Consider the following 25,513-nt stretch of genomic DNA (forward strand, 5'->3'; position numbering starts at 1 on the left):
CCCCAATCTCCTCCTCCTCCCTCCCCCCCAATCTCCTCCTCCTCCTCCCCCCCAATCTCCTCCTCCTCCTCCCCCCCAATCTCCTCCTCCTCCCCCCCCCAACCTCCTCCTCCTCCCCCCCCCCAACTCCTCCTCCCCCCCCCCCCAATCTCCTCCTCCTCCCCCCCCCCATCCTCCTCCTCCTCCCCCCCCATCTCCTCCTCCCCCCCCCCAATCCCTCCTCCTCCCCCCACATCCTCCTCCTCCCCCCCCAACCTCCTCCTCCTCCCCCCCCTTCCTCCTCCTCCCCCCCAATCTCCTCCTCCTCCCCCCCACTCCTCCTCCTCCCCCCCAATCTCCTCCTCCTCCCCCCCCTCTCCTCCTCTCCCCCCCCAATCTCCTCCTCCTCCCCCCCCCCCTCTCCTCCTCCTCCCCCCCCCACTCTCCTCCTCCTCCCCCCCCAATCTCCTCCTCCTCCCCCCCCCAATCTCCTCCTCCTCCCCCCCCCCTCTCCTCCTCCTCCCCCCCAATCTCCCTCCTCCTCCCCCCACTCTCCTCCTCCTCCCCCCCATCTCCTCCTCCCTCCCCCCCCAATCTCCTCCTCCTCTCCCCCCCAATCTCCTCCTCCTCCTCCTCCCCCCCCCAATCTCCTCCTCCTCCTCCCTCCCCCCAATCTCCTCCTCCTCCTCCCCCCCAATCCTCCTCCTCCTCCCCCCCAATCTCCTCCTCCTCCTCCCCCTCCCCCCCCAATCTCCTCCTCCTCCTCCCCCTCCCCCCCAATCTCCTCCTCCTCCTCCCCCCCAATCTCCTCCTCCTCCCCCCCCAATCTCCTCCTCCTCCCCCCCCAATCTCCTCCTCCTCCCCCCCCAATCTCCTCCTCCTCCCCCCCCCAATCTCTCCTCCTCCCCCCCAATCTCCTCCTCCTCCCCCCCTATCTCCTCCTCCTCCCCCCCCAATCTCCTCCTCCTCCCCCCCCAATCTCCTCCTCCTCCCCCCCCAATCTCCTCCTCCTCCCCCCCCCCAATCTCCTCCTCCTCCTCCCCCCCAATCTCCTCCTCCTCCTCCCCCCCCAATCTCCTCCTCCTCCTCCCCCCCCAATCTCCTCCTCCTCCCCCCCCCAATCTCCTCCTCCTCCCCCCCCAATCTCCTCCTCCTTCCCCCCCGTCCCCGAAAATGAGACACCCAGACAGACAGAGAGATAGAGACAGAGGGGGGCATCCCAGCACGCTGTTGGAGGGCTCCCGGTGCTGCAGTCGGTCAGTAGAAAATGTTTTGTTTGATTTTTTTTTTTTAATTATTTTTATTAATTTTTTTTGATTGATTTATTGATGTATTTATCATTTATTATTGATGATGGCTCTTTATTTGTAAAACTGAAGTGTTTAATGTTTCTAATCTTCCCTTTAAACACTTCCCCCCCCCCCCCCCCCCCCACCCCCTCCTCCATCCCTCCACCATTCCCTACGCCTGATTTGTAACCTACGCCTGATTTTCTAAAGTGTAGACAAGGTTTTTTCGAGCGTACAAAACTCTTCACTTACTCCATTCTAAGTTAGTTTGGAGTAAGTTTTCACTCACGAAACTTTGAAATCAGGCGTAAGTGGCCGGACATGCCCCCTTTTGAAAAAAAAATTCTGTTCCAAAGTGAAACTGTTCTAACTGACTAGAACTGGAGCAAACTAAATGGCGAGAATTCTGATTTCTAAGATACTCCGTTCTACACCAGTTGCTCCTTTTTAAAAAAAAAAAAAATCAGGAGCAAATCATGTGGAAACTTGGGGCCATGCTCCCCAATCCCGTGCTTATCTTGTACAGTAACCTTTTATGTGGCACCTTATCGAATGCCTTCTGGAAATCCAAATACATGACATCTACTGGTTCCCCTTTATCCATCCTGTTCGTTACATCCTCAAGGAACTCCAAATTTGTCAAACATAATTTCCCTTTCATAAAACCATGCTGACTCTGCTTGACTGTATTATGATTTTCTAAATGTCCTACTACAATTCCTTAATAATGGACTTCAGCATTTTCCCAATGACAGATGATAGGCTAACTGGTCCATAGTTTCCTGCTTTGTGTCTCCCTCCTTTCTTAAATAGGAGTGTTACATTTGTGGTTTTTCAATCTGCTGGGAACTCCAGAATCCAGGGATTTTTGGTAGATTACAACCTCTGCAGCCACTTCTTTTGACCCGAGAAGGCCATCAGGTTCAGGGGACTTGTCTACTTTTAGTCCCATTAGTTTGCCAATACTTTTCTCTAGTGATAGTGATTTTTTAAGTTTCCCCCCCTCCCAATAGCCCCTTGATTATCAATTTTTGGGTTGCTTTTGGTGTCTTCTAATGTGAAGAGCGATACAAAATGTTTGTTCAAAGTCTCTACCATTTCCCTGTTTCCCATTATTAATTCTCCAGTCTCATCGTCTAAGGGACCGACATTTACTTTAGCTACTCTCTCCCTTTTTATATACCTGTTGAAGCTCTTGTTGTCTGTTCTTGTATTTCTTGTTAGTTAACTCTCAAACTATCTTCTCTCTCTTTATTATTTTTTCGTCGTCCTTTGCTGGTTTCTAGAAATTTCCCAATTGACCAGAATGTCAGCTTAGTATCGGTGTCTGTTTTTGTTCCCTTTTTTAGAATGATTATGAACCCACTTCTTTTTAAGCTTTACCTTCATCCTATTTTTCCTGAACAATGTTAATTGCCTTTCAAGGTTGTCTGTTCCACTTAGAGTTGGCTGAAATAACTGTACAAAGAGCTTATAGAGCACTGGATAAATATTCTGTCCAATGTGCTGTCACTGCAGCCCTCCCTCCCTCATTTCAAAATGATATGTTTTACTTCTATTCCTTTCACTTGTACGTACTTCACACAATCCATCGGATGTAGTCTTTTTTTTCCTGGGCTCTGAGCCACCTTTGTAACCGATTTTTAAATAATGTGTCATGGGTTGATTTGCTTTGGGAAAGGGGGAATTACATTTATTTTATTCGCTTCTCTGCCTGTGGTGAAGGATTCTCTCACTGCTTAGTGCTATGTCAGCAAACCCTGTGCTGCTTTAAACAAAAAGCAACCAAACCAAACACAGGAAATGCCCTACCACCTTGCTAAAGATAATGGCCTGGATTTTGCGTTGATGATGGTGAGGCTAACAGCGCTCACTGTTATTATGGAGTAAATCAGAGAGCAACTCCTGGCATCTGCATTTAAACGTGAAATTCTGGAAGTTGCTGTCACATGCCCTGCTCCTCCACAGGGTGTGCTGTAACAGTCCTCGCAGATACGACTCTGCATTGAAAGTCATCCAATGGTGTGAATTTGAGGTACTTGCTCACTTGTTCTGCACTAAAGATGCCATAAAAAGTTGGGGCTAGTGTTCCTGTGTTTCTATGGTGGAGGGGTCAATTATGAGGGGGCATAGTTTTAAGGTGGTTGGTGAAAGGTTCAGAGGGGATTTGAGAAGGAAGCTTCTTCACGTAGAGGGTTATGGGGGTCTGGAACTCACTGCCTGGAAGATGAAAAAACCCTCACCACATTTAAAAGGTGCTTGGATGGGCACTTGAAGTGCCGTAACCTGCAAAGTTATGGACAGAGAGCTGGTAAGTGGGATTAGACTGGATAACCTCTTGTTGGCTGGCGCAGGTACGATGGTAAGTATTGCAGGGAATCGAATACGGCCAGGATGATCTGGACTAGATTTGATTGCCTGGATGGGTCAAAGAGGAATTTTCCCAGATTTTTTCCCCAATTAGCCTGGGTTTTTATCTGTTTGCCACTCCCAGGAGATCGCATGGCTCCGGTTGGGGTGGAGCCTAGAATGTTGCGGTGCAAGGGGTGTTGCAGTTAGGTGGGGCGGACTGGTTGGGCCGGATGCTCTTTACCTTTCCACCATTGTTCATAGGTTTATATGTAACCTTCAGGGCTGCTGACCGAGGGCTGTGTGGCTCTTTGTCGGCTGACACGGACACAATGGGCCAAAATGGCCTCCTGTGCTGTAGATTTCTGTGTTTCTAGTGCATTCCAGTGTAAGTGAATTTTTGATAGCATGATAATTGCTGCCAAACCACTGCTCTGGCCTTGAAAATTTAATTTTACAAGTGTGGAGTCTCATACCTTCAAAAGTTAATTAATGTTGGAGCCTTTTTATTTCATTTAAAAAAAAAAAATGTTTTACACTCTCAATTCCATCTGTCTTTCCCAATCATTATACTGCTTTCTGTAGATGATGTAAATCCAATTAATACTCCCTTTTTTATGCTTCCTGGTGTAGACTCTGGATGTTTCAGTAAGGATTCTTCAATCTAATTGCTTGAAGAGCCTCGCTGTTTCTTGAACTGCTCACAGAAGCCACAGATGCCCTGCAGAGGGCACCGCGCTGGATCAGACCCCAGAATAGAGAAAGTTGCCACTCTAATGTCAGCAAGGTGAACGGCGGGTGCTGTTCATTCACTGCTGACCGCAAAATCTGAGCCTAGATATTGATACCAATGAGGTTTTTTTTGTGTTCCAGCACATCAAACAGTTCCTTCTGCTGTCAAAACGGCGTACAGCTCTCATTACGCAATGCCTCAAGGATTCAGAAACCAATAAACCCAACTTCATGCCAAAACTCTACATCAATCGGCGAGTAGCCATGGAGCATCGGAATAACCCCTCCCCTGATCCCTCTTGTAAGAATGCTGTGTTTACACAGGTATGTCTGTTCAAAGTAATTCAGAACATTTTGCTTGAGTGTACCAGGATTTTCACCAGAATCCTGTTGGCTGTTAGGCAACTGTGGCAGTCAGCTTAATAATTTATCTTTAAAGTTCTTTTGAGGTTCATCCTAGTAACTCATTGAATAAGGGCACCAGTGGATGTGGTACTGAAACATACAGATCAGGAAGGTCCCAAATTCAGTCCCTGATCTGAGTTAATTGATCTGGAATGAGAAGTATAATTGGGCTTAATGACCATGGGTCGCAGACTGGAAATCAGTGGGTTGGCTGCTCCTCCATTGCATTAACCCCATCTGGCTGGCATTGGGTTGGATGGAGGGCACATTAACATCAGTATGTGGCCATAGAATTGTGACCCTCATTAAATCAACAAGAGAAACATGCAATAGCATTAGATTAACTGAAGGGAAAAATTCCTTTTTAAATTCTCAGAAGGAAGAAAGGCATCATCTCAGCATAAATCTGCAGCTGCCACTTGCCCACCAACTTCTCCATCATCAGTGTATTGTGCCACTCACCAGCCAAGACAATGAGTGCCTACACTTCTTTGAGGGGCCATCTCAAATATTAGCCATGTTTCCCCTCTGGACTCTATCTCCCTGACATTATGCACCATTCTTCCTCCAACACTGATGCAGACAAGTGTAAATGTTGGTTTCCTTCTGCTCATGGTGGGGGTGGGGATTCAAAGAGAAACTGAGTTGTTGGTGTGCAAACTGGGCTGACACTGAAAGTTTCAGTTGGTAGCGTGTGGGGTGTTGGTGATTAGGCAATCTCTACAAGGGTATTGATGGTCCAGTGGGAGTAGGGAATGAGCATGGCTGCTTCACATGTCAGAATTCGCAGCACAGACAACACTGACATTGTGTCAAAAAGGCAACAGACAAGTGAGTCAACAAACACACCTGGAATACTGCGTGCAGTTTTCGTTTCTATATTTACGAAAGGACATACTTGCTTTGGAAGCAGTTCAGAGAAGGTTCACTAGGTTGATTCCAGAGATGAGGGGGTTGACTTATGAGGAAAGGTTGAGTAGGTTGGGCATCTACTCATTGGAATTCAGAAGAATGAGTGGTGATCTTATCGAAATGTATAAGATTATGAGGAGGCTTGACAAGGTGGATGGAGAGAGGATGTTTCCACTGATGGGGGAGACTAGAACTAGAGGGCATGATCTTAGAATAAGGGGCTGCCCATTTAAAACAGAGATGAGGAGAAATTTCTTTTCTCGGGGTTGTAAATCTGTGGAATTCGCTGCCTCAGAGAGCTGTGAAAGCTGGGATGTTGAATAAATTTAAGACAGAAATAGACAGTTTCTTAAACGATAAGGGGTTATGGGGAGCGGGCAGGGAAATGGAGTTGAGTCCATGATCAGATCAGCCATGATCTTATTGAATGGCGGAGCAGGCTCGAGGGGCTGTATGGCCTACTCCTGTTCCTATTTCGTTCTTATGAGTCACTGAATTGTTTAACACTTCTCTTGCTCATTAAATATTTTTCTGCGCTGTATTACTGACTTGGTGGTTGTGGAGGTAGCACTCACTGTTCCAGTTCTCTCCCTCCACTGTAACCCTCATTATGGCATGAGATGGTCTCTTCCCCAGGTGCCAAACAATACTGCCCACCTTGCTTTCATCTCCATCCATCTCAATGTCAATGAAGTTGGGGGTTCCTCTTCCTGAAGATCTCCATCAATTTCAGTTCATCTCTGTTGAATTTGCCTTTAAACTGCTGCAAGACTTAAAATCCTGTAGCAGCATGTCAGTTTGCGACCCACAAGCGACCACTCAAACCCAACAGGTCACCAGCCAGAGCTTACCGCAAAGTACGCAACTGGGGTCAGCGGCATGGGCTTGTGGTAGGTGGAAGTGCACGTCTGCTGCACTTCCGCAAAGGGTTCGGAACAGTGGGAGATCAAGGTTGTAATCTTGTGCAATCCTTCTGACTCTATTAAATAAAATATAATTCAGGCGGCAGTATGAGGACTTATAAATGGTTCTTTATGGAAATCTACTGATTCAAACAGCATGAAATATGTTAACAATTGAATGGATTTTGATTTCATATTTTTTAATCTATTTTAAATCCACAAATGAAATCCAGGTGAAATTGAGTACAAGCTGTTCAGATTACATTAAATTCCAATATTTTACATTTTTGTTTTACAGATGTTTGAAGGTCTGAAGCCTTCGGACAAATGTGAGAAACCCTTGGATTACAGGTAGTGTTTTGAAAAGTGGTGTGGGTGGTATCTCGTTTGGGAGATTCCAAAATTTAAATGTGGGCTTGGGAGTTTTCTGATAGGCCTAGAAACAATACTTAATCACTTTTAGGGCACCTCTGGCTTATTTGTTGTAAATTGCTCAGTTTGCATATGCACTAGAATCGCAAACCCCATACAAATATTTTTTAGGTAATTTAAGGTCACCCGGTTTGTCTCTTAATTCAAAATTGAAGCTGTTTACGTTAATTTTTGCTTAATTTATTCAAGTATATGGCCCATCTCTCCCTTCTCTTTTGATTGGGCTCGCAACAAATTAAATACACAACAGATCCATTGGCTTTCAGTTCTACTCTGTCACTGGGACGACTTACTTTTGCTTACTGCTTTGAAACCCTTCTTTTATTGAAGGATGCTAAAGGCTTGCAACCAAATGAATTGTTTGTTACTGTATCAAGGCTGTGGAATGGAGCATTAGGATATGGGCTCCCCTTCCTCTTTCTTCCCTCTTGCCCCTCTTTCACTGAGTTTCCATATCTGTTAAATGGAAGCAAGAAGAACAGGAGGGTAATAACATTGGAATCGCAGCCACTTCGAGCTTTTGCACATCTCTGAGCATCCAGCTGAAGAGCAACGTTGTCGAATAACTTAGCTATAAAACGAGAGAGACTGAAATAACCTGCAAAACAACAGTGCAAGGGGAAAAAAAACTGAGCTAAAATTCCGATTTTACTTTGATTTTAGAAGGGGTATGCTTGTTTGAACAGTGAATCCTGATGACAGCACTGGGGGAACTGACTTGGAGGAGTTTTTGAGCCCAGCGTGTTAACTGTCTGGTTTAAAACTCTATGGACCTGGTTTGCGATTTCAGGTTTTGTCCAATGTAAATGGATCTCTGCATCCAATATAAGTGGGCTACATTTATTGCGTGATGATTATTTAACAATTTGATTTTGAATAGGGCTACTAAAAATGTTGAATTTAACTGATCAAACTTATGTGCTAGTCTTTTTAGGTTTAATAACATACTAATACAGACAGTGCCTCCTTCCCATTACTGACGTTTCCAGTCCTGATTCTGAAATCGGAACTCTACTCAAGAATAACCATATACCATTGTAATGTAATGTTTTTTTTACCTGAAGGTGGCCAGCACGCTATGACCAGTGGTGGGAATGTAAATTTATCTCCGAAGGAATTATCGACCAAGGTAAGGTTTGTTCAGCCTGAAAAGTTATTCGTTCTCTCCACAGGTGCTGTCTCGCCTATATACGAACATAAGAATTGGAGCAAATGTTGGACATACAGCCCCTTGAGCCTGCTCAGCCATTCGTAAGTTCATGGCTGATCTTCGACCTCAACTCCACTTTTCCACCCGATTCCCCTATTCCTTGGAGTCCAAAAATCTATCTCAGTCTTGAATATACACAATGACTCAGCAACCACAGCCCTTTGGGGTTGAGAGTTCCAAATATTCACAACTCTGAGTAAAGAAATTCCTCCTCCTCTCAGTCTTAAATGGCTGTCTCCTTATCTATCCTGAGACTATGTCCCCTAGTTCTAGACTCTCCAGCCAGGGGAAACAACCTCTCAGCATCTACCCTGTCAATCCCTCTCTGAAACTTATCTGTTTCCATGAGATCACGTCTCATTCTTCTAAACTCCAGAGAGTATAGGCTGAGTATTTCCAGCTGTTTCTGTTCTTATTTCAGATTTTCAGCACCTGCTGTTTTATTTTTAAGCTTTATAAATGTTTTTCTAAAGATTTTATATCCTTATTTATATACTGTATACGAGATGGGTCACAGTGAGTTGCATAGAAAATAAAGGATACCTAATAATGATTACAAGGCAGTAATCTTACTGAGCAGTTTGGAGGTGACAAAATAAGCTATGAATGAACTGCAGAACAAGCCATCTTGTGTCTCCCTGTGTATTGTTTTAGTGATTTATACGCTGCCGCAAGCATCGTTTTATTTCATGTTTGGTCCCTTTGTAACTGTCATAATGGACATTAGTGAGCAGTTCTCTATAGCTAATGGATAATTATGTCCTCACTAAATGATGAACAATAGTGATCTAATCCCTAAGTAGTTGATACTGGAAGATAATAGTAATTATATAAACGATGTAACTCATTCTGATTGATCTTGTAATCTATGAGGGTCATTATTTAACATTAGGATGACTTTTTAAATATCCCAATTTTTTAAACCAACAGGTGGTGGATTCCGCGACAGCCTCTCTGACATCTCTGAAGAGCTTTGCCCAAGTTCTGCGGACAGTCCTGTGCCTTTGCCTTTTTTTGTAAGGACATCCAATCAGGTATGTTAAAAAATCACTGGAGAAAGTGATTGGAGTCTCTTTTACCTTCAATGTTTTTATTCCCTTGAAGGCATTGACTTGTACTGGGATGCTTATCTTAATTAATCAATTTCTCTCTCTCTTTATCGTATGGCACAGAATTGGCAATCTCACTCGAGATTGCAGAAAATGCTGGGGTAGGAAATGGCGGGGGAGGAAATATCTCAAATGGTGCAGTGCATCGTCATCTTCCCGTCTTGGGGCTGAGCGACTTTGCTGGAATAGAATACTGTGGGCTTTACTCTGCATGCTATACCTGACCTGAAAATGTTTTATTCTGAGACCTGATGTTCATAATGTGTGTTTCGTTCTCCAGCATGAAGTGTCAATTTGGCTCTTTGATAGCACGGTCTCTAAGTTAGAGGTTATGGGTTCAAACCCCACTGCGGGACTTCAGGTTAAAATCCAGGCTGATTCCTTAGTGCAATACTGAGGGAGTACTACATTGTCATTTCGATGAAACATCTAACTGTTCAGATATAAAAGATCCTCCAGCAATTTTTTGAAGAAGATTAAGGAATAATTAGTGTCCTGGCCAATATTTATCTCTCTCAACACTGCCAAAATAGATTAACTGGTCATTAATTTCTTTGCTGTTTATGGGATCTTGCTGTACACAAATTGTCTGCTGAATTTTCGCGCTTCAAAAATTCATTGGCTGTGAAGTACATTGTTTGGGCCTGAGGGTGTGAAAGGCACTCTGTAACTGAAAGTTCTTTCTTCAGCATCCTTCAACTTGAGTGCAAAGTTCATACAAAAAAATCACCAAAATATGAAATAAATTGAATTGTAACAGTGATTCTGCACAAGAGTTGTATTCAGATAAGCCCTACCAACAGTTAGGTAGGGCTCATTGGTAGGGGCCTGGCTGTATAAAATCAAAGTAGCTGGAAAAGCTAACTTTAGAGATTGCCCACACAATTACATCTCGGGAATTGTCTGATTTGGAGATAAAAGAAATGTTTGATGTGCTGTTGTTCTCCTTGCCCCAGGGTAACAGTACCGGAGAAGCACGAGATGTGTATGTTCCTAATCCATGCTGCAAAGAATTTGGGAAGTACGAGTGGATAGGCCAGCTGATGGGGGCTGCGCTGCGAGGGCGAGAGCTTTTGGTAATCATTTCCCTTTTTGTATTTTGTATGTTAACCGTTTGGCATTTTATCAGATGATTTTGACACATACTGTAGCCATCGTGTTTGGAGTAGTAAAACATGAGTTTTTAAGTGTGCCATTCTGCAGACAGTGCTATTGTCGGTCTGGGTTCTCACTCCTCGGGTACTGTTCCCTTCTCCTTCAAATCTGCCGTCATCCCCTCTCTCCTCGAAAAAAAAACAACCCTTGATCCCTCCTTCCTTGCAAACTACTGCCCCACCTCCAATCTCCCTTTCCCCTCAAGTCCTTGAGCATGTTGTCACCTCCCAAATCCGTGCCCATTTTTCCCGCAACTCCATGTTTGAATCCCTCCAATCAGGTTTCCGCCCCTGCCACAGTACCAAAACTCTCATCATAGTCATAAATGACATCCTTTGTGACTGTGACAAAGGCAAACTATCCCTCCTCATCCTTCTTGACTTGTCTGTAGCCTTTGACACAGTTGTCCACTCCACCATCATCAGCTGGTGGACTTAACTCGCCTGGTTTCATTCTTATCTATCTAATCGTTGCCAGAGAATCACCTACAACGGCTTCTCTTCCCACTCCCGCATCATTACCTCTGGTGTTCCCCAAGGATCCATCCTTCGTCCCTCTTATTTCTCATCTACATGTTGCCCCTTGGCGGCATCATCTGAAAACAGTGTCAATTTCCACATGTACGCTGATGACACCCAGCTCTACCTCACTGCCATTTCTCTCGACCCCTCCAAAGTCTCTAAATTGTCAGAGTGCTTGTCCGACATCCAGTTCTGGATGAGCAGAAATTTTGTCCAATTGAATACTGGGAAGACCGAAGCCACAAACTCCATTCCCTAGCCACTGACTCCATCCCTCTCCCCAACTTCTGTCTGAGGCTAAACCAGATTGTTCGCAACCTTGGTGTCATATTTGACCCCAAAATGAGCTTTCGACCACATATCCGCAGCGTAACTAAGAACGCCTATTTCCACCTCCGTAACATTGCCCTTCTCCGCCCTTGCCTCAGCTCATCCGCTGCTGAAACCCTCATCCATGCCTTTGTTACCTCTAGACTTGACTATTACAACATACTCCTGGCAGGCCTCCTACATTCTACCCTACATAAACTTGAGGTGATTCAAAACTCAGCTGTCTGTCTCCTAACTCGCACCAAGTCCTGCTCACCCATCACCCCTGTGCTCGCTGACTTACATTGACTCCCGGTTAAGAGACACCTCGATTTCAAAATTGTCATTCTAGTTTTCAAATCCCTCCATGGCCTCGCCCCTCCCTATCTCTAATCTTCATTAGCCCCAGAACCTCCCTGTGATATCTGCGCTCCTCTAATTCTGCCGTCTTGAGTAACCCTAATTATAAGTGCTCAACCATTGGTGGCCATGCCTTCTGTTGCCTAGGCCCCAAGCTCTGGAATTCCGTGACTAAGCCTCTCTGCATCTCTATATCTTTTCTCCTTTAAGACGCTCCTTAAAACTTACTTCTTTGACCAAGCTTTTGGTCACCTGCCCTAATTTCTACTTGTGTGGCTCGATGCCAAAGTGTTTGTCTCATGATACTCCTGCGAAGTGCCTTGAAACATTTTACTGCATTAAAAGCGCTATATAAATACAAGTTGTTGGGCAGAGGGGTGGCGGAACATGGAGCGAAGAGAACAAAAGAAGTTCAAGAATAGTAAAAGGCCATTAAACCCAATGCCTGTCCCATTTTGATTGATCACAAGCCCATGTATCCATTTTCGCCATGCATCATAATTTCTATAAATGTAATTTGTTGACTATTTAGCCTATTTCTATCATTGTTTTCTGGAGCCTTCTCTGGCAATTTATTCCAGAATTTATGTTTCCCTTTCTTGTTCCTAATTTTAAACTTGAGAGTTAGTATTTGAACTCTTGGCTGTAGTGAATAACTTTTTCTGATCAACACCGCGATCCCCTTTATAACCCTGCACTTCAATGATGTCAACTTGGCATCTCCCCATAGATCGAGAGGAGACCACGCACTTCCACACCTACTAGAAGGCAAAAATTCAAGGGTCACTCTTCACACTTCCTTGAGGCTAATGTAACAACATTAATGACAATCTGGAAGCATGCTGTCTACCTGTGCTCTCAGCCAACAAATTATACTATATTATGCACAGTAATTGCAAGCCATACACACGAGTGGCAACATACGATGCACATTTCTTGCATAGATTAGTAGTAATCTTATATTGATTTTACCATTCAGCTTCCTCAAATCTGCCTTGCAGCAAAGGCACATTATGGCAGTTGGTATAAGATTTTATGAAACTGGCATTTTAATTTAAAAATGCTTCTTTCCTATTTACTACTTTTCCTTTTCTTGTACTCATTTCAACCTTGTTGGTGTCCTGCATTATGGGTTTTAGCCATTCACCTTGGTTTGTGAACTTAAAAAAAAAAATGTATGTTACCTAGTTATACCTAGTAGTAAACTGTGTCCTGCATTGCCCCCTCTTGTTCTCTTTCTCCCCCCCCCCCCCCAAAAAAAAAATTCAAAAGGCCTCTTTAAATTCTTGTAAATTTAGAGTCTACAATTTTTACTTAAATAAGATTATTTCCAAGAGGACACAAAAGGTCGTCCAGGAGTTTAGTGGGAATGCATGTTCAGATATGGGTTGTCCTACGCTTTCATAATTCTTCCACATTGGATGTTTCCATTTTCTTGTTGGCTTTCTGAATGGGAAGAATTAAGGTACCCTTGATCCCTTCCTGCTCCCACTTCCTCTCTGAACAAAGGAAAATGGGAAAATTGTGTCAATAGGTTGTCAACTTAGCGCTGTACTGGTAGGAGGCTGGCGTTCAGTCACCTGACTGCTTTCTTAACTAGGAGCTAATTATACCAAACTGGGATGAGATATAAAATGCTCCTGCTGATGCAACTGGAGTGCATTCCTGCTGTTTTGACTGAGTCGAGAAAAGAAATATGCACAAATCCATCTTTATCTTAAGTAGCATATTCTAGGCGAATGAAAACTATGTGTATGTTTGCCAGGTGCTGGCTCTTCCTGGAATTGTATGGAAGCAACTCGCAGGGGAGGAGGTGAGATGGTCCAAGGATTTTCCTGCAGTGGACTCTGTCCTGGTGAGTTGTATATATTTTGTAAATAGACCTGCACACTCTCTGCACTATGTGCAGACTATCTAATGAATGCAGTCTGTTCGACGTTTACTTGTTTGAAGGTCATTATTATTGTTAGATTCTGCTGCAGTCCATATCATCCACTACAGTTCAGTGGTTATAAATATGTGTGGATTAGGTGATGCAGTGGGTACATTGCAATGTTAGTAAGAAAAAAAGCACCTGGGAAAAACATGCATTGCAGCCCTTGGGCCAGCAGTAGGTATGAAGACCTGCAAAAAAAGGTAAGTTAAAGTTTTTATTTTTTAATCTTTTGCAGCGATTCGATAGTTAAGTGTCTTGTGAATGTTGATTATTTGGGGGGGGGGGGGTTGTGTATGTCTGTGCATGTGCGGGGGGGGATTATTTACTGTTGTGAAAAAATGTCCAGATTTCAGAACATTTTTACGGATTTCAGACGACCCCTCCATCGATCTGCGCGCTGTCCGGATTTCGGAACATTCTGGATTTTAGAACTACGGATTTGGGAGATCGGACCTGTACTGCCTTATTATTTATTTTGATAGTTCTATATTATTTTGCTGACTCTGCTGCTCGAGAAAGGAGAAAAAATAAGCAATAGACTCTCAGTGGGGAAGGCAGGGAGGGATAAGGAGAAGGCGAAGATAAATGGAATGTAAAAGCTGTAATGAGAATCTGAGAAATCAAGGAAGAGGATTGAGAGATACACAGATACAAAGCAACAAAGACTGTCTGTGCTATGTGTTCTTAATCTGAAATCTCTAATTTTTGTCTCATAATACTCCTGTGAAGTGCCTTGGGACTTTTTACTACGTTAAAGGCACTATATAAATACAAGTTGTTGATCAAAATCTACCTGGCTTGCTTATAGAATGGCTTAAAATCCTCCATCTCTTGCCCCCCTTTCCTGCTCTCTACCTCCCCCCCCTCCCCCCCCCCCGCAGTGTCTCAAACTTTCAATAGCATCATATTTGTACTTTGGAGAACTGCAGGAATAGGACAATTGAATGACATATCCACCTCAATCAATACTTTTTCTGATCACGTATTTTAGAGGTTAGTGGAAGGATGCTTGCACTTTTTGAGAGTTTAAATTTAAAATGTCCAGTGGTCATTTTGAAACTCTTGTCTCATGTAAGTTTACCATGGTGCAGTCTTGTGTTTCTTATATACGTTTAGGAGTTTGTTCAGCTCCTTTGCACTGTCTCTGTACCGTATACTACTGAGAAACCGAGACAGGCTGCCATCTGGTGGGAACATATATCCTCAGTCTGCTCAGCCTGTTTCAACATGATATAGCTGCAGGTTCACTGGAGAACTACTCTACTGCAAGTTTAAAAAAATACAGTAAAGTGCGGATTGTAATGAGGATTCTGCGAAGTGGACTATTCCTTTTAAAGTATCTGTTTTAAATGGAGTAAAGCCAAGTAAGTTGCTTACAAGCTATAATTTGGCACACTGGTCAATCCCATTCCTTCTGTGCAGGTGAAACTTCTGGAAGCAATGGAAACAATGGACAAGGAGACGTATGAATTTAAATTTGGGAACGAGCTGACTTATACCACTGTACTCAGCGATCACTCTGTAGTGGACCTGAAGCCTGATGGCAGCAACACTGTTGTCCAATATGAGGATCGGAAAGAGTTCATTCAACTGGTACAGAAAGCAAGACTGGCAGAGAACAAAGACCAGGTAATTGTAAGAGTCCAAAATGGCAGGGAAAAGGGAAGTGCTGGAGATGAGGATGGACGGAGGTGAGATGAAGCAATGCTGGAAAATGTTGATCAGACTTATTTGTACTTTCATTGACAAACGTTTCATGCACCATATTCTAGACCAAAGAATAGGCAGGTGGTCCAATTGCAGCCCATTACAAGCAGTTTAACTGGGGGTGGAAAGTTTTGCTGAAGGATATACAAAACTTTCCCTAGCTTGATTCACTGTTGCATTTTAAAGGTCCCCCTTGCATAAGAAAGCCTGTTGGCCTTTTGCCCCCTTCCCTGGATGACAAACATACTGCAGCTTTAACTAAATGGATCTGTGCTTTCAAAATATTTGGCCTCATTGTCGGCATCCAGATGTGCACAGCTTATTTAAAATCTCTCGTGACCAGTGCCTGTGCTTACATTTCTTTTGTCTGCCTCAGATTCAATCAATGAGGGCTGGCCTACTGAAGGTGGTTCCCCAAGCGGTGCTTGACCTGCTGACCTGGCAGGAGCTGGAGAAGAAAGTCTGTGGTGATCCTGAAATCACAGTGGAAGCTCTCAAACGTTTAAGTAAGTACAAAATGCCTATGTTTCACACTCAAGTTTTCTTTTTTTTTGTGTTTTATTCCCTTGCATGATGACCTAGTCCATATTTACAATATCATTTAATGTGAGGCCCAGACTGCAGATAATGCCGTATATAGTCTCTCTGCCATTTAGGAGATAATCGAGCAATCTTTTCCTTTTCCCAGTCCAGTTTTCCTTTGCACCCAACAAGCAAGTAAAGCATGGCACCCCAGAGAAGCCCAAGTATGAATGTCACTGAGACTAGAACATACCTAGAGACCCCTGGTTAGGATGGAGCACCCTAGCTTAGTATTGTAGTTTTTGGGCAACTTGCATCTTAGAGATAAATCCAATTGCCTTGTGTTTTTCTTATATGTTAAGTGATGTAACAATAAGTGACCAAGGATAATGCCTCATAATTGTACTGGCTAGAAGCACAGAAAGACTCGGAGAAATTGCTCTGAAGTACCAATGAGGAACAGGTTTCCCACAGTCCTGTACACGATTGAACAATCCGTTTCAACCAGTGATGGTTATCTGTGCTTAAACTCCACATACAAGAACTAGTGCTCCAGTTGGCTGCACTTTTTTGGAGAGTTTCACAGGCTCACTGCTGGTACTTTGTGCAGACATTTTAAATTGATACAGAATGTAAAGATGTAGCAGCAGTGGCTCTTGTGTCTGTAGTATACACATGGGGTTCCAGCTGAAACATTGCCAATTCTGTTCCAATGGCCCAGTTGATAAAGGCATCACTTAGTGTGGAACAGAACCATTCAAATGAAGAAAGTCTTGGGTTTGGTACATGGGTTTTGCTGAGTTAGCTAATCTGAGGTGTAGTAATAGGGGCGCTATAATTGGCCTCAGCACCTGAGTAAGGGAGGAGGGAGATGGGGAATAACCATAGAAAATAGGTGCAGGAGTAGGCCATTCGGCCCTTCTAGCCTGCACCGCCATTCAATGAGTTCATGGCTGAACATGCAACTTCAGTACCCCATTCCTGCTTTCTCGCCATACCCCTTGATCTCCCTAGTAGTAACGACTTAATCTAACTCCTTTTTGAATATATTTAGTGAATTGGCCTCAACAACTTTCTGTGGTAGAGAATTCCACAGGTTCACCACTCTCTGGGTGAAGAAGTTTCTCCTCATCTCGGTCCTAAATGGCTTACACCTTATCCTTGGACTGTGACCCCTGGTTCTGGACTTCCCCAACATCCAATAAATATTGTGGAAGGATGCATTTGGTCTTGTCTGTGTTGCCTCCCATGATTGAACGGCCAGTTGATGCCTGCTATCTAGATTCATATATGAAGAATGAATACTTGAGTGAAATACTGGAGGGTGACCACACCTATGGAACAGTATCCTAGCATTCGTTGGCACCTTCCCAGATAAAAGGAGAAAATTGAGAGGTGGGAAAGCTTTTGTGACTGTTGTGGTGCTTCTCTAGACTTAAGTTAGTAACCTGGCCATGTCACCCCCTTCAGTCTTGAAGAGGACTCTGGTATGGTGTAGGTTGTCCTTATTAAGTCCACTTTCCTACTTGGCTTAGCGAGCCCAGGAGTAAGGAATAGTCTGCAATCAAGGCTGCAATGTTCCACTACTGGATAAATCTAGGCTTTGTAGAACAAGTTGCTGATGACAAAACTGATGTAAATTGTTGAGTGTGCAATAAAATGTTTGTACGTACTTGGAAGCTGAAAACTGTAGTATCTATTTTGTCATTGATGACATTGGGGAATGAGGGTTTTAGCAGCCCATCGGTAGCTGAAATTTTCACCCATACTTTTGTTATCTCCAGACTCGATTATTCCAATGCTCTCCTGGCCGGGCTTCCATCTTCCACCTTCCATAAACGAGTTCGTCGAAAACTCTGCTGCCCGTATCCTAACTCGCACCAAGTGCCATTCACCCATCACTCCTGTGCTTGCTGACCGACATTGGTTTCCAGTCTACCAACGTCCCGAATTTAAAATTCTCATATGCCTGTTCAAAATCCCTCCATGGCCTTGCTACTCCCCATCTCTGTAACTTCCTCCAGCCCTACAACCCTCCAAGAACTCTGCATTCCTCCAACTCTGGCCTCTTGCACATCCACCCATTCCCTTTGCAAAAATGCATTCTTTGGCACTAATTGAAGGAAAGCAGGGAGTTCTCCCAATGTCCTGGCAGGCATTCCTCCCTCGGCCATCACCACACAAAACCATTAACTGGTCATTCATCTCGTATGCTGTTTGTGGGACCTTGCAGTGTGCAGAACAGTTGCCTTTTTTGCCTATAAAACCACACCCTAACCCTAACCCTGCAAAAGTAATTATTTGGATGTGATCTGTTTTGAGACATTCTGATGGCTACCATTATGAAACAAAACGCCTAAATAATAGGAGCAGCATGTATTTATTAATCGGTTAAGAATTTTCAAAAATAATCCAGATATGAAATCATATATACTGGATAAATACTTAAAGGGGGAAAAAAATACAGGACTCTGAGGAAAGAGCAGGGGAGTGGGACTAATTGGACAGCTCTTTGAAAGAGCTGGCACAGGCACGATGGGCCGAATAGCCGCCTTCTGTGCTGTATCATACTATGACACGATGATACCATTTTGGCCTTGTGCTGTCTAGGCCTTAAGCTCTGGACTTGCCTCCATAAACATCTGTGCCTCTCTACCTCCCCCCCTTTAAGATCCTCCGTAAAACCTCTCTCTTTGACCAAGCTTTTAGTCACCCACCCCAATATCTCCTCCTTTGACTTGGTTATCTCCTCCTTTGACTTGGTGTCAATTTTTGTCTGATTATGCTCCTGTGAAGCATCTTAGAACATTTTTCCCATGGTAAAGGCACTAGATAAATGCAAGTTCTTGTGAATGAATTCACTTTACAATTTTGTTTTAAAACATAATAAAATGTTGTATTAGTTTTAGCCACCACTGTACTTCTCAGTGACAAGTGAACAGGGCTATTAAAACCTGGCCTATAATCTCATAGGCAAATTAGTGGTAGATATTCTGTAGTAAAAGTTTGATAAATTGTCAATCACGTGCTTTTTGTGCATCATTTAAACAGCACAGAAATGACATCATCTGGCAATAAACAGTACTACAGTTGTTAAATGGCAAACGCTGCCTCTTCAAGAAACATTTGGAGTAGAAAAAGTATATAAAAATGTACTTAACTCGATGTAAATGATACATTATTTCTATTTTCTTTTTGAATTGTATTTACTTGATTCTCTGGGGAACCCTATGTATAATTATTTTAGTGGAATGAATACATTGGAATTATGTATGATTCTTTTGCACTGTATGTACTCCAGCATTGATGCTGAAACCTGTAAAATCAATTGCCTATGCGGTCTGTTTGAGGTATCCCTATGCAACACATCTTGACTGTGATCAGGGTGTGAGTGACCTGCTCCTAGCTCTCTGGCATTGCTGCTCATTAAATAGCTACTAGAAGATGTGCAAGAACAGCCTGGAGTTTCTTATCAATCCTCTGATATTTATTCTTCCCTTCCCTGAATTAAGGTGCCCAACCTCCACTTGACACTTGCTCTGATGGCACAGGTGAGAGCAGGGACTCCTGGTGGGGAGAAATTATGGGCGAGTATCTGCATCCTCCCTCTCTGTGGCACACACAGCCTAATGCTCTTTGGTCTCCCTTCACTTCAGGAAATGCCATTATATGACAACCAAACTCGTTTGGAGCAGACCTATTGATTTAGCAGGGCATAAGTAAATATACTGACTGACCGAACAGTGGTCATGGCTTCAGTTAAAATAATCCCTTAAGCCCATATAGCCTCTAGCTCTGCTGTGATATCTATATAGGCACTTCAACTTTTATTAATAGTACTGTTGTAGAAACAGTTGTTCAATAAATAAAGCAGTTCCGAGTTTGTATGTCAATAGTTTTATCTAACCTGAATATATTTGGTTTTTTTTAAAGCTCGCTTTGAAGATTTGGAGCAGTCTGATACCAGAGTCAAATATTTTTGGGAAGCACTCACAAACTTCACTAATGGTGAGTGGCCTTATTCACTGTCACCAGTGGATTCATTAAAAAAAAAGACTTTAATTTATATAGCACCTTTCACGACCTCAAGACATCCCAAAGCGTTTTACAGCCAATGAAGTACTTTTTGAAGGGTAGTCACTGTGTTGTAATGTAGAAAACGTGGCAACTAATTTGCGCACAGCAAGCTCCCACAAACAGCAATGTGATAATGACCAGATAATCTGTTTTTTTTAGTGATGTTGATTGAGGGATAAGTATTGGCCAGGACACCGGGGATAATTCCCCTGTTACTGTTCAGAATAGTGCCATGGGATCTTTTACGTCCACCTGAGAGAGCAGATTTAATGTCTCATCTGAAAGACAGCGCCTCCAACACTCCCTCAGTACTGCGCTGGAGTGTCAGTCTAGATTTTTGTCTCTGGAATGGGACTTGAACCCACAACCTTCTGATCTAGAGGTGAGAGTGCTACTGACTGAGCCACAGCTGACACTTTATTAAAAAAAAACAGAAAATGCTTGAAATACTCAGCAGGTCAGGCAGCATCTGTGGTGAGAGAAACCGAGTTAATTTTTCAGTTGACAGTTAGAGATGGAACAGATTTTAAACAAGTACAAGGGCAGGGGTAGGAGAGGCGGAGGGGAAAGAATGAAATGGAAGGTCTGTGATAGGGTGGAAGGCAAAAGTGATTAGATGGCAAAAGGTATGATGGGGGCAGAGGTTATGATCTGAAATTGTTGAACTCAATATTGAGTCCAGAAGGATGTAAAGTGCCTAATAGAAAGATGAGATGCTGTTCCTCGAGCTTACGTTGAGCTTCGTTGGAACAGTACAAGAGGCCGAGGTCTTAGTGCGAGTGGAGCAGAGAATTAAAGTGACAGATGGACGGGAGCTCGGAGTCCTGCTTGCATACTTTAAGGAAAAAAAACAGCTGCTTCCAGTGCCCAGAATGAGTGATGCCTGCATGGTTCCTAAATTGAAGATTATTTTATGATTGTCTATTCCCTACTATTTGATCGATTATAATTGGCCATTTTATGTTTCTGACCTAATGTTGACTGATCATTAGACTGAGCATTCTACCACTGTGTGTGACAGCCATAGGGCATGAAAGCACTTTTTCTACCGCTAATTGAGAGAATGAAATTATGATGATTTTTGTCCTGTGTGCAGTCTGAAAATATAATAATTGCAAGGGACTGGCTGGCATTAATAGTTAACTTGGCCATTCTAGCTCTGGGATTTGAGTTCCCACTCCAGGGTCTTGAGCACATTATCCAGGCTGACATTTCAGTCCAGTGCTGAGGGAGTGTTGCACTGTCGGAAGTGCTGTCTTTTGAGATGGGTCATTAAACCGATGCTCCATCTACCCTCTCTGGTGGACGTAGAAAATCTCATCGAACTATTTTGAAGAAGAGCAAGGAATTTTTCCTGAGTGTCCTGGCCAATATTTATCCCTCGATCAACATCACTTATCAAAAAAAATTATCTGATCATTATCTCATTGTTGTTTATGGGAATAGCTGTGACTACACTTCAAAAACACTTAGTTGGCTGTAAAGCACTTTGAGACATCCTTCGGGTATGAAAGACGCTATATGAATGCAAGTTCTTTCATTAATACAGTCAGCACAGATTAATCCAATAAAAGTTCCTTCCTTCTGCTAGCTATAAGAATCTGAAGTGAAATAGGTTTGAGGCAGTCTCAGTCAGTTCTTAGTCTGTGTGAGAGCTCAACAATAAACGGCCAATGATAAGGTACTGTTACTTTTTTCCAGTACATTTTGCTGTTTGATACAAATGAGCTGGACTGCTGTTCTGCACGGAGAGAGATTCTTGGTTGACCTAACTCATCGCTAATGAAATCTCAGACTAATTACTTGCAGAATAGCTGTTCCCAGCATGTCAGCATAGGAGGGATTGCATGTGAGGATATAAAATTTTTTTTTTTTCGAGTTAAAACATTGGTGGACTTTGTCTGTGCCCCCTTCCCCACCCACAACTAACAAGTACTATCAACTGTCACATCCAGGCCCACTTAAATCAGCCCTCAGATGATCACGTTTATTCTTGGTTTTAGCACAAACCTGTTGTATAAGATTGTGATTTGTGATGTTAGCAACCAATGTCGATTCTTGTAGTGCACAAATAGTCTGTTGCACACGACTGCTAATGCTTTTAGTATTCAGTCTAAAGGTTAAAGATTATTTTCGTGTGGGTGGGGGAGAAGATAAGAGATGATTCTTTGTAATTTCTAATTTCTTATTTATTTTTCAGAGGATCGTAGTCGATTCTTGAGGTTTGTTACCGGTAGAAGCCGTCTGCCTGCCCCTATTTTCATCTACCCTGACAAGTCTGGGTAAGTGGCTTATATTTTGGGCGGTGATTACCCTGGGTGGTAAAGTGTTCTTAAAAAATGAGAGAGTACCACCACTGTCCTACATTCAAATGGGAAACAATATAAAAATAGATGCTGAGAAAATGAAAAGCATGTCTGAGGTGTGCTGGAGTGGTTTACACCAGCAGTTTACCACAGTACAAATTCCTGATCTTCGTACTGCCACCAGGGAGGCAGTCAGGTGATGCCAGATATTTCCTCACTGGAGGATGCTCTTATTCACTGTGGTACTTGGCTATGGAGCACCAGGGAGTAGGTCCTCGGTCTTTCTCCAGAAATTATAAATGTCACAAGACTCTAGAGAGGGTGAAAATGGTGGGATAGCAAGATTCAAGCTATTGATCTTTTTTTTGTTACTTTGTAATCTCAACTGGGGACATAGGAATAGGAATTGACCATTCAGCCTCTCCAGCCTGTTCCACCATTCACGGTAATTCCCAGATCATGGCTAATCTGCGACCTAACTCCATTTGGTCCATATCCCTTAATACCTTTGCTTAACAAAAATCTTATCAATCTCAAATTTAAAATTAACAATTGACCTAGCATCAATTGCCATTTGCGGAAGAGAGTTCCAAACTTCTCTCACCCTTTGTGTGTAGAAGTATTTCCTAATTTCACCCCTGAAAGGTCTGGCTCTGAATTTTAGACTCTGCCTCCTAGTCCTAGATTCCCCAATCAGCAGAAATAGTATTGCTCTATCTATCCTATCTGTTCCCCGTAATACCTCAAACTTCGATCAGATCACCCCTTAACCGTCTAAATTCTAGGGAATACAACCCTCATTTGTGAAATCACTCCTCGTAATTTAACCCTTGGAGTCCTGGTATTTGTACAGTTGTGTTGAGGTGCAGAGTGAAGGCAAGGTGTTCGGGGGGGGGAGAATTGTTGGATGAGAGAAGTGGTCATATAACACCATCCCTCAGTAATTCCCAGACTAATTTTGTTCCTAGACAGGGATATTAATAGCCTCCTGTGTTTTTTGTTGGGTATTTTATCTAGATTATCTAGATGTTACTACAAAAGGAAATGAAATAAGTTGCAAAAGTTTTTTTGTTTTATATAGAAAATATTATTTTAAAATCCTACAATATACTACAGAAATTCAGTCTTTTTGTTTCTTTGACAGATCTGAGAAAACAGATGCTCTCCCAGAGTCCTCCACATGTTCCAGTACACTTTTTCTACCAAATTATTCCAGGTCAGTTGCTTTTCTGTTTAGGAGTGTCTCTTTCTGATTTTTCTCCCCTCCTTTCCTAGAGGTATTGACTCTTGTATTTTGATGGGCACTACCAGTCCTCTTGTGCATTGCTTAACTGTTCACGTGATCATAGATCTGCAGTGTCAGTAAGCGTTTGGCAGATCACAGCCAAGTCCAAACTACTTCTCTGCGATCCCCATACTCTCACACATGCATTCTCCAGAGTCACCGGTTAGTGTTCAGGAGCCCTGGATGTTTTCCTTCTCTCCCTGGTCGAAAGATACTGCAGTCAATTGTAGCCCCCCCCCCCCCCAACTGCTGCCTTAGCTGAGACCAGGTACCTTAGCATAACACCACTTCTGGTCATGCCTTTAACCATGAAGTAATTGGGGGAGTGATTCTGATTTTTTTTTTTATTTCTATTTTTTTTGTGAATGTCTTGATTCATTCATAGGCTATGATTCCCTAGCTGTTGACAGTCTTCTATTGTCTAGCAAATGATCTGTCCTCCTGTATGAGCACAGACAGATTATTCGATGACTGCTACAACAAAAACTTGCATTTATATAGTGCCTTTAATGTAGAAAAATGTACCAATGCGCTTCGCAGAGATGCAATCACATGGGGCTGATATAGCCATAAATCAATATGTGCTGATCTCATCATCCCCTGATGTCTATGTGTGCAATTTCTAGATGGCTTCACTGGAATCCTAGCTTGCTTTATCTTTTTGTATTGTTCCTCTACTTTCACTCTGGCCTGGGACAGGAATCCAGTTGTAGCAGCCTGAGCTGAGATCAGTTCACTTAGACTTGAATGGTTTTTAATGGGGAAAATAAATATAAATGGGTTGGATGGGAGTATGGCGATATCCATTAGCTAAGCAAGTATGGGTGTAAAGCTTTATTGTAATTTTAATGTGATCTGCTTTTAGTTGCTCTGTTTGTTAGTTGGGTTGCTACATGAGACACTGTGTGGAGAATTTCTGAAACGAAAACTTCAAATTTAAAATTGAGGCTGCTCCCTCTTCTCAAAGGTTCAAAATTGAAAATGTAGACAGAGTTTGCAAGTAATTAGGCAATGTCTTTGTTTCGAAATTAATAAAGATGAAGATATCTTGATGATTTAAGATGAAAATTCAGATCCCAGTTACTGTCTGAAAACTATCAGCAGATTATTTTGTAATCAGGGCAGGGGACAGCAGTTCCAAACCTTGGTGTTAAAATGCTTTAATATTTTGTTCGTCTCACTGCTGCAGAGCAACTGTGTGAAGTTGAAAAGCATGAAAATATAAGACATGAGAATTCTTCGGTAGTTGGGTTTAAAAAAAACAGCAATTTCCATGAGAGATTGTAGTTCGCATCATTCTGTGCAGCCAAAGGCTACGACCGAGGAAATTTAATTCATTGATCCAAAGGAGCCATTGCTTGCCAAGAAACTGAGAAGTCACTCCTGAAAATGGGATCTTAACCCATTGTGAACTTGTTCTAAGTCTCTTATTGAATAGTATCTTGCTGTTGTTTTGCTTCTATGTAGTTTATAGAGGTAACTAATTTTGACCTACATACAATGGTGTGCCCTTTTTTTTTCCCCACCTTGGGTGACTGAGGGGGATTGGGTGTTGGAATCCTATGTAAAGAAAGAACTTGCATTTATATAGTGTTTTCCACAACCTAAGGATGTCCCAAAGCGCTTTACAGCCAATGAAGTACGTTTGGTGTAGTCACTGTTGTAGGAAAAGCGGCAGCCAATTTGCACACAGCAAGCTCCCACAAACAGCAATATGATAATGACCAGATAATCTGTTTGTGATGTTGGTTGAGGGATATATATTAGCCAGGATATCAGGGGGATCTCCCCAGCTCCTCCTCGAAGTAGTACCATGGCACCTCTCTGCCAGTCCCACGCAGCCCAGGACTGGCTTTTTGACGTAAAGTTTAGTGCACGTGCGAAACTTTGATGGGCCGTGCAGCTCCTTAAAGGGGCAGTGCACCCCCCCACCACCCCCCCCCAAAAAAAAAGAGGGAACATTTTCCACAACCTTTCTGTATTCTCCAGTAAGCAATTTACTGCGATTTTGGGATT

At 42.9% G+C, this 25,513-nt stretch overlaps 1 protein-coding gene across 1 annotated transcript; it reads left to right on the top strand.

Moving 5' to 3' along the window:
• The first annotated feature begins 3,071 nt into the window (after positions 1-3,071).
• Positions 3,072-23,465, top strand: LOC139245761 (E3 ubiquitin-protein ligase HECTD3-like). Its single transcript, XM_070871277.1, has 12 exons — positions 3,072-3,122; positions 4,491-4,673; positions 6,867-6,919; positions 8,065-8,129; positions 9,141-9,244; positions 10,276-10,395; positions 13,430-13,519; positions 15,023-15,229; positions 15,684-15,813; positions 19,763-19,837; positions 22,107-22,188; positions 23,357-23,465. The coding sequence occupies exons 1-12, from the start codon at positions 3,072-3,074 to the stop codon at positions 23,463-23,465; spliced, it is 1,269 nt and encodes a 422-aa protein (XP_070727378.1).
• Positions 23,466-25,513: the final 2,048 nt, after the last annotated feature.

Source organism: Pristiophorus japonicus, unplaced genomic scaffold (assembly GCF_044704955.1).
Source record: "Pristiophorus japonicus isolate sPriJap1 unplaced genomic scaffold, sPriJap1.hap1 HAP1_SCAFFOLD_2340, whole genome shotgun sequence".
In the NCBI taxonomy this organism is placed as follows: Eukaryota; Metazoa; Chordata; class Chondrichthyes; family Pristiophoridae; genus Pristiophorus; species Pristiophorus japonicus.

What these genes read in the sequence shown, in the direction of transcription:
- LOC139245761 (XM_070871277.1), top strand. Translation starts at nt 3,072, where the DNA reads ATGCCCTACCACCTTGCTAAAGATAATGGCCTGGATTTTGCGTTGATG. An exon ending in CGAAGGAATTATCGACCAAG is followed by an intron (nt 8,130 to 9,140) that starts GTAAGGTTTGTT and finishes TTAAACCAACAG; the next exon opens with GTGGTGGATTCCGCGACAGC. An exon ending in ACTCACAAACTTCACTAATG is followed by an intron (nt 19,838 to 22,106) that starts GTGAGTGGCCTT and finishes TTTATTTTTCAG; the next exon opens with AGGATCGTAGTCGATTCTTG.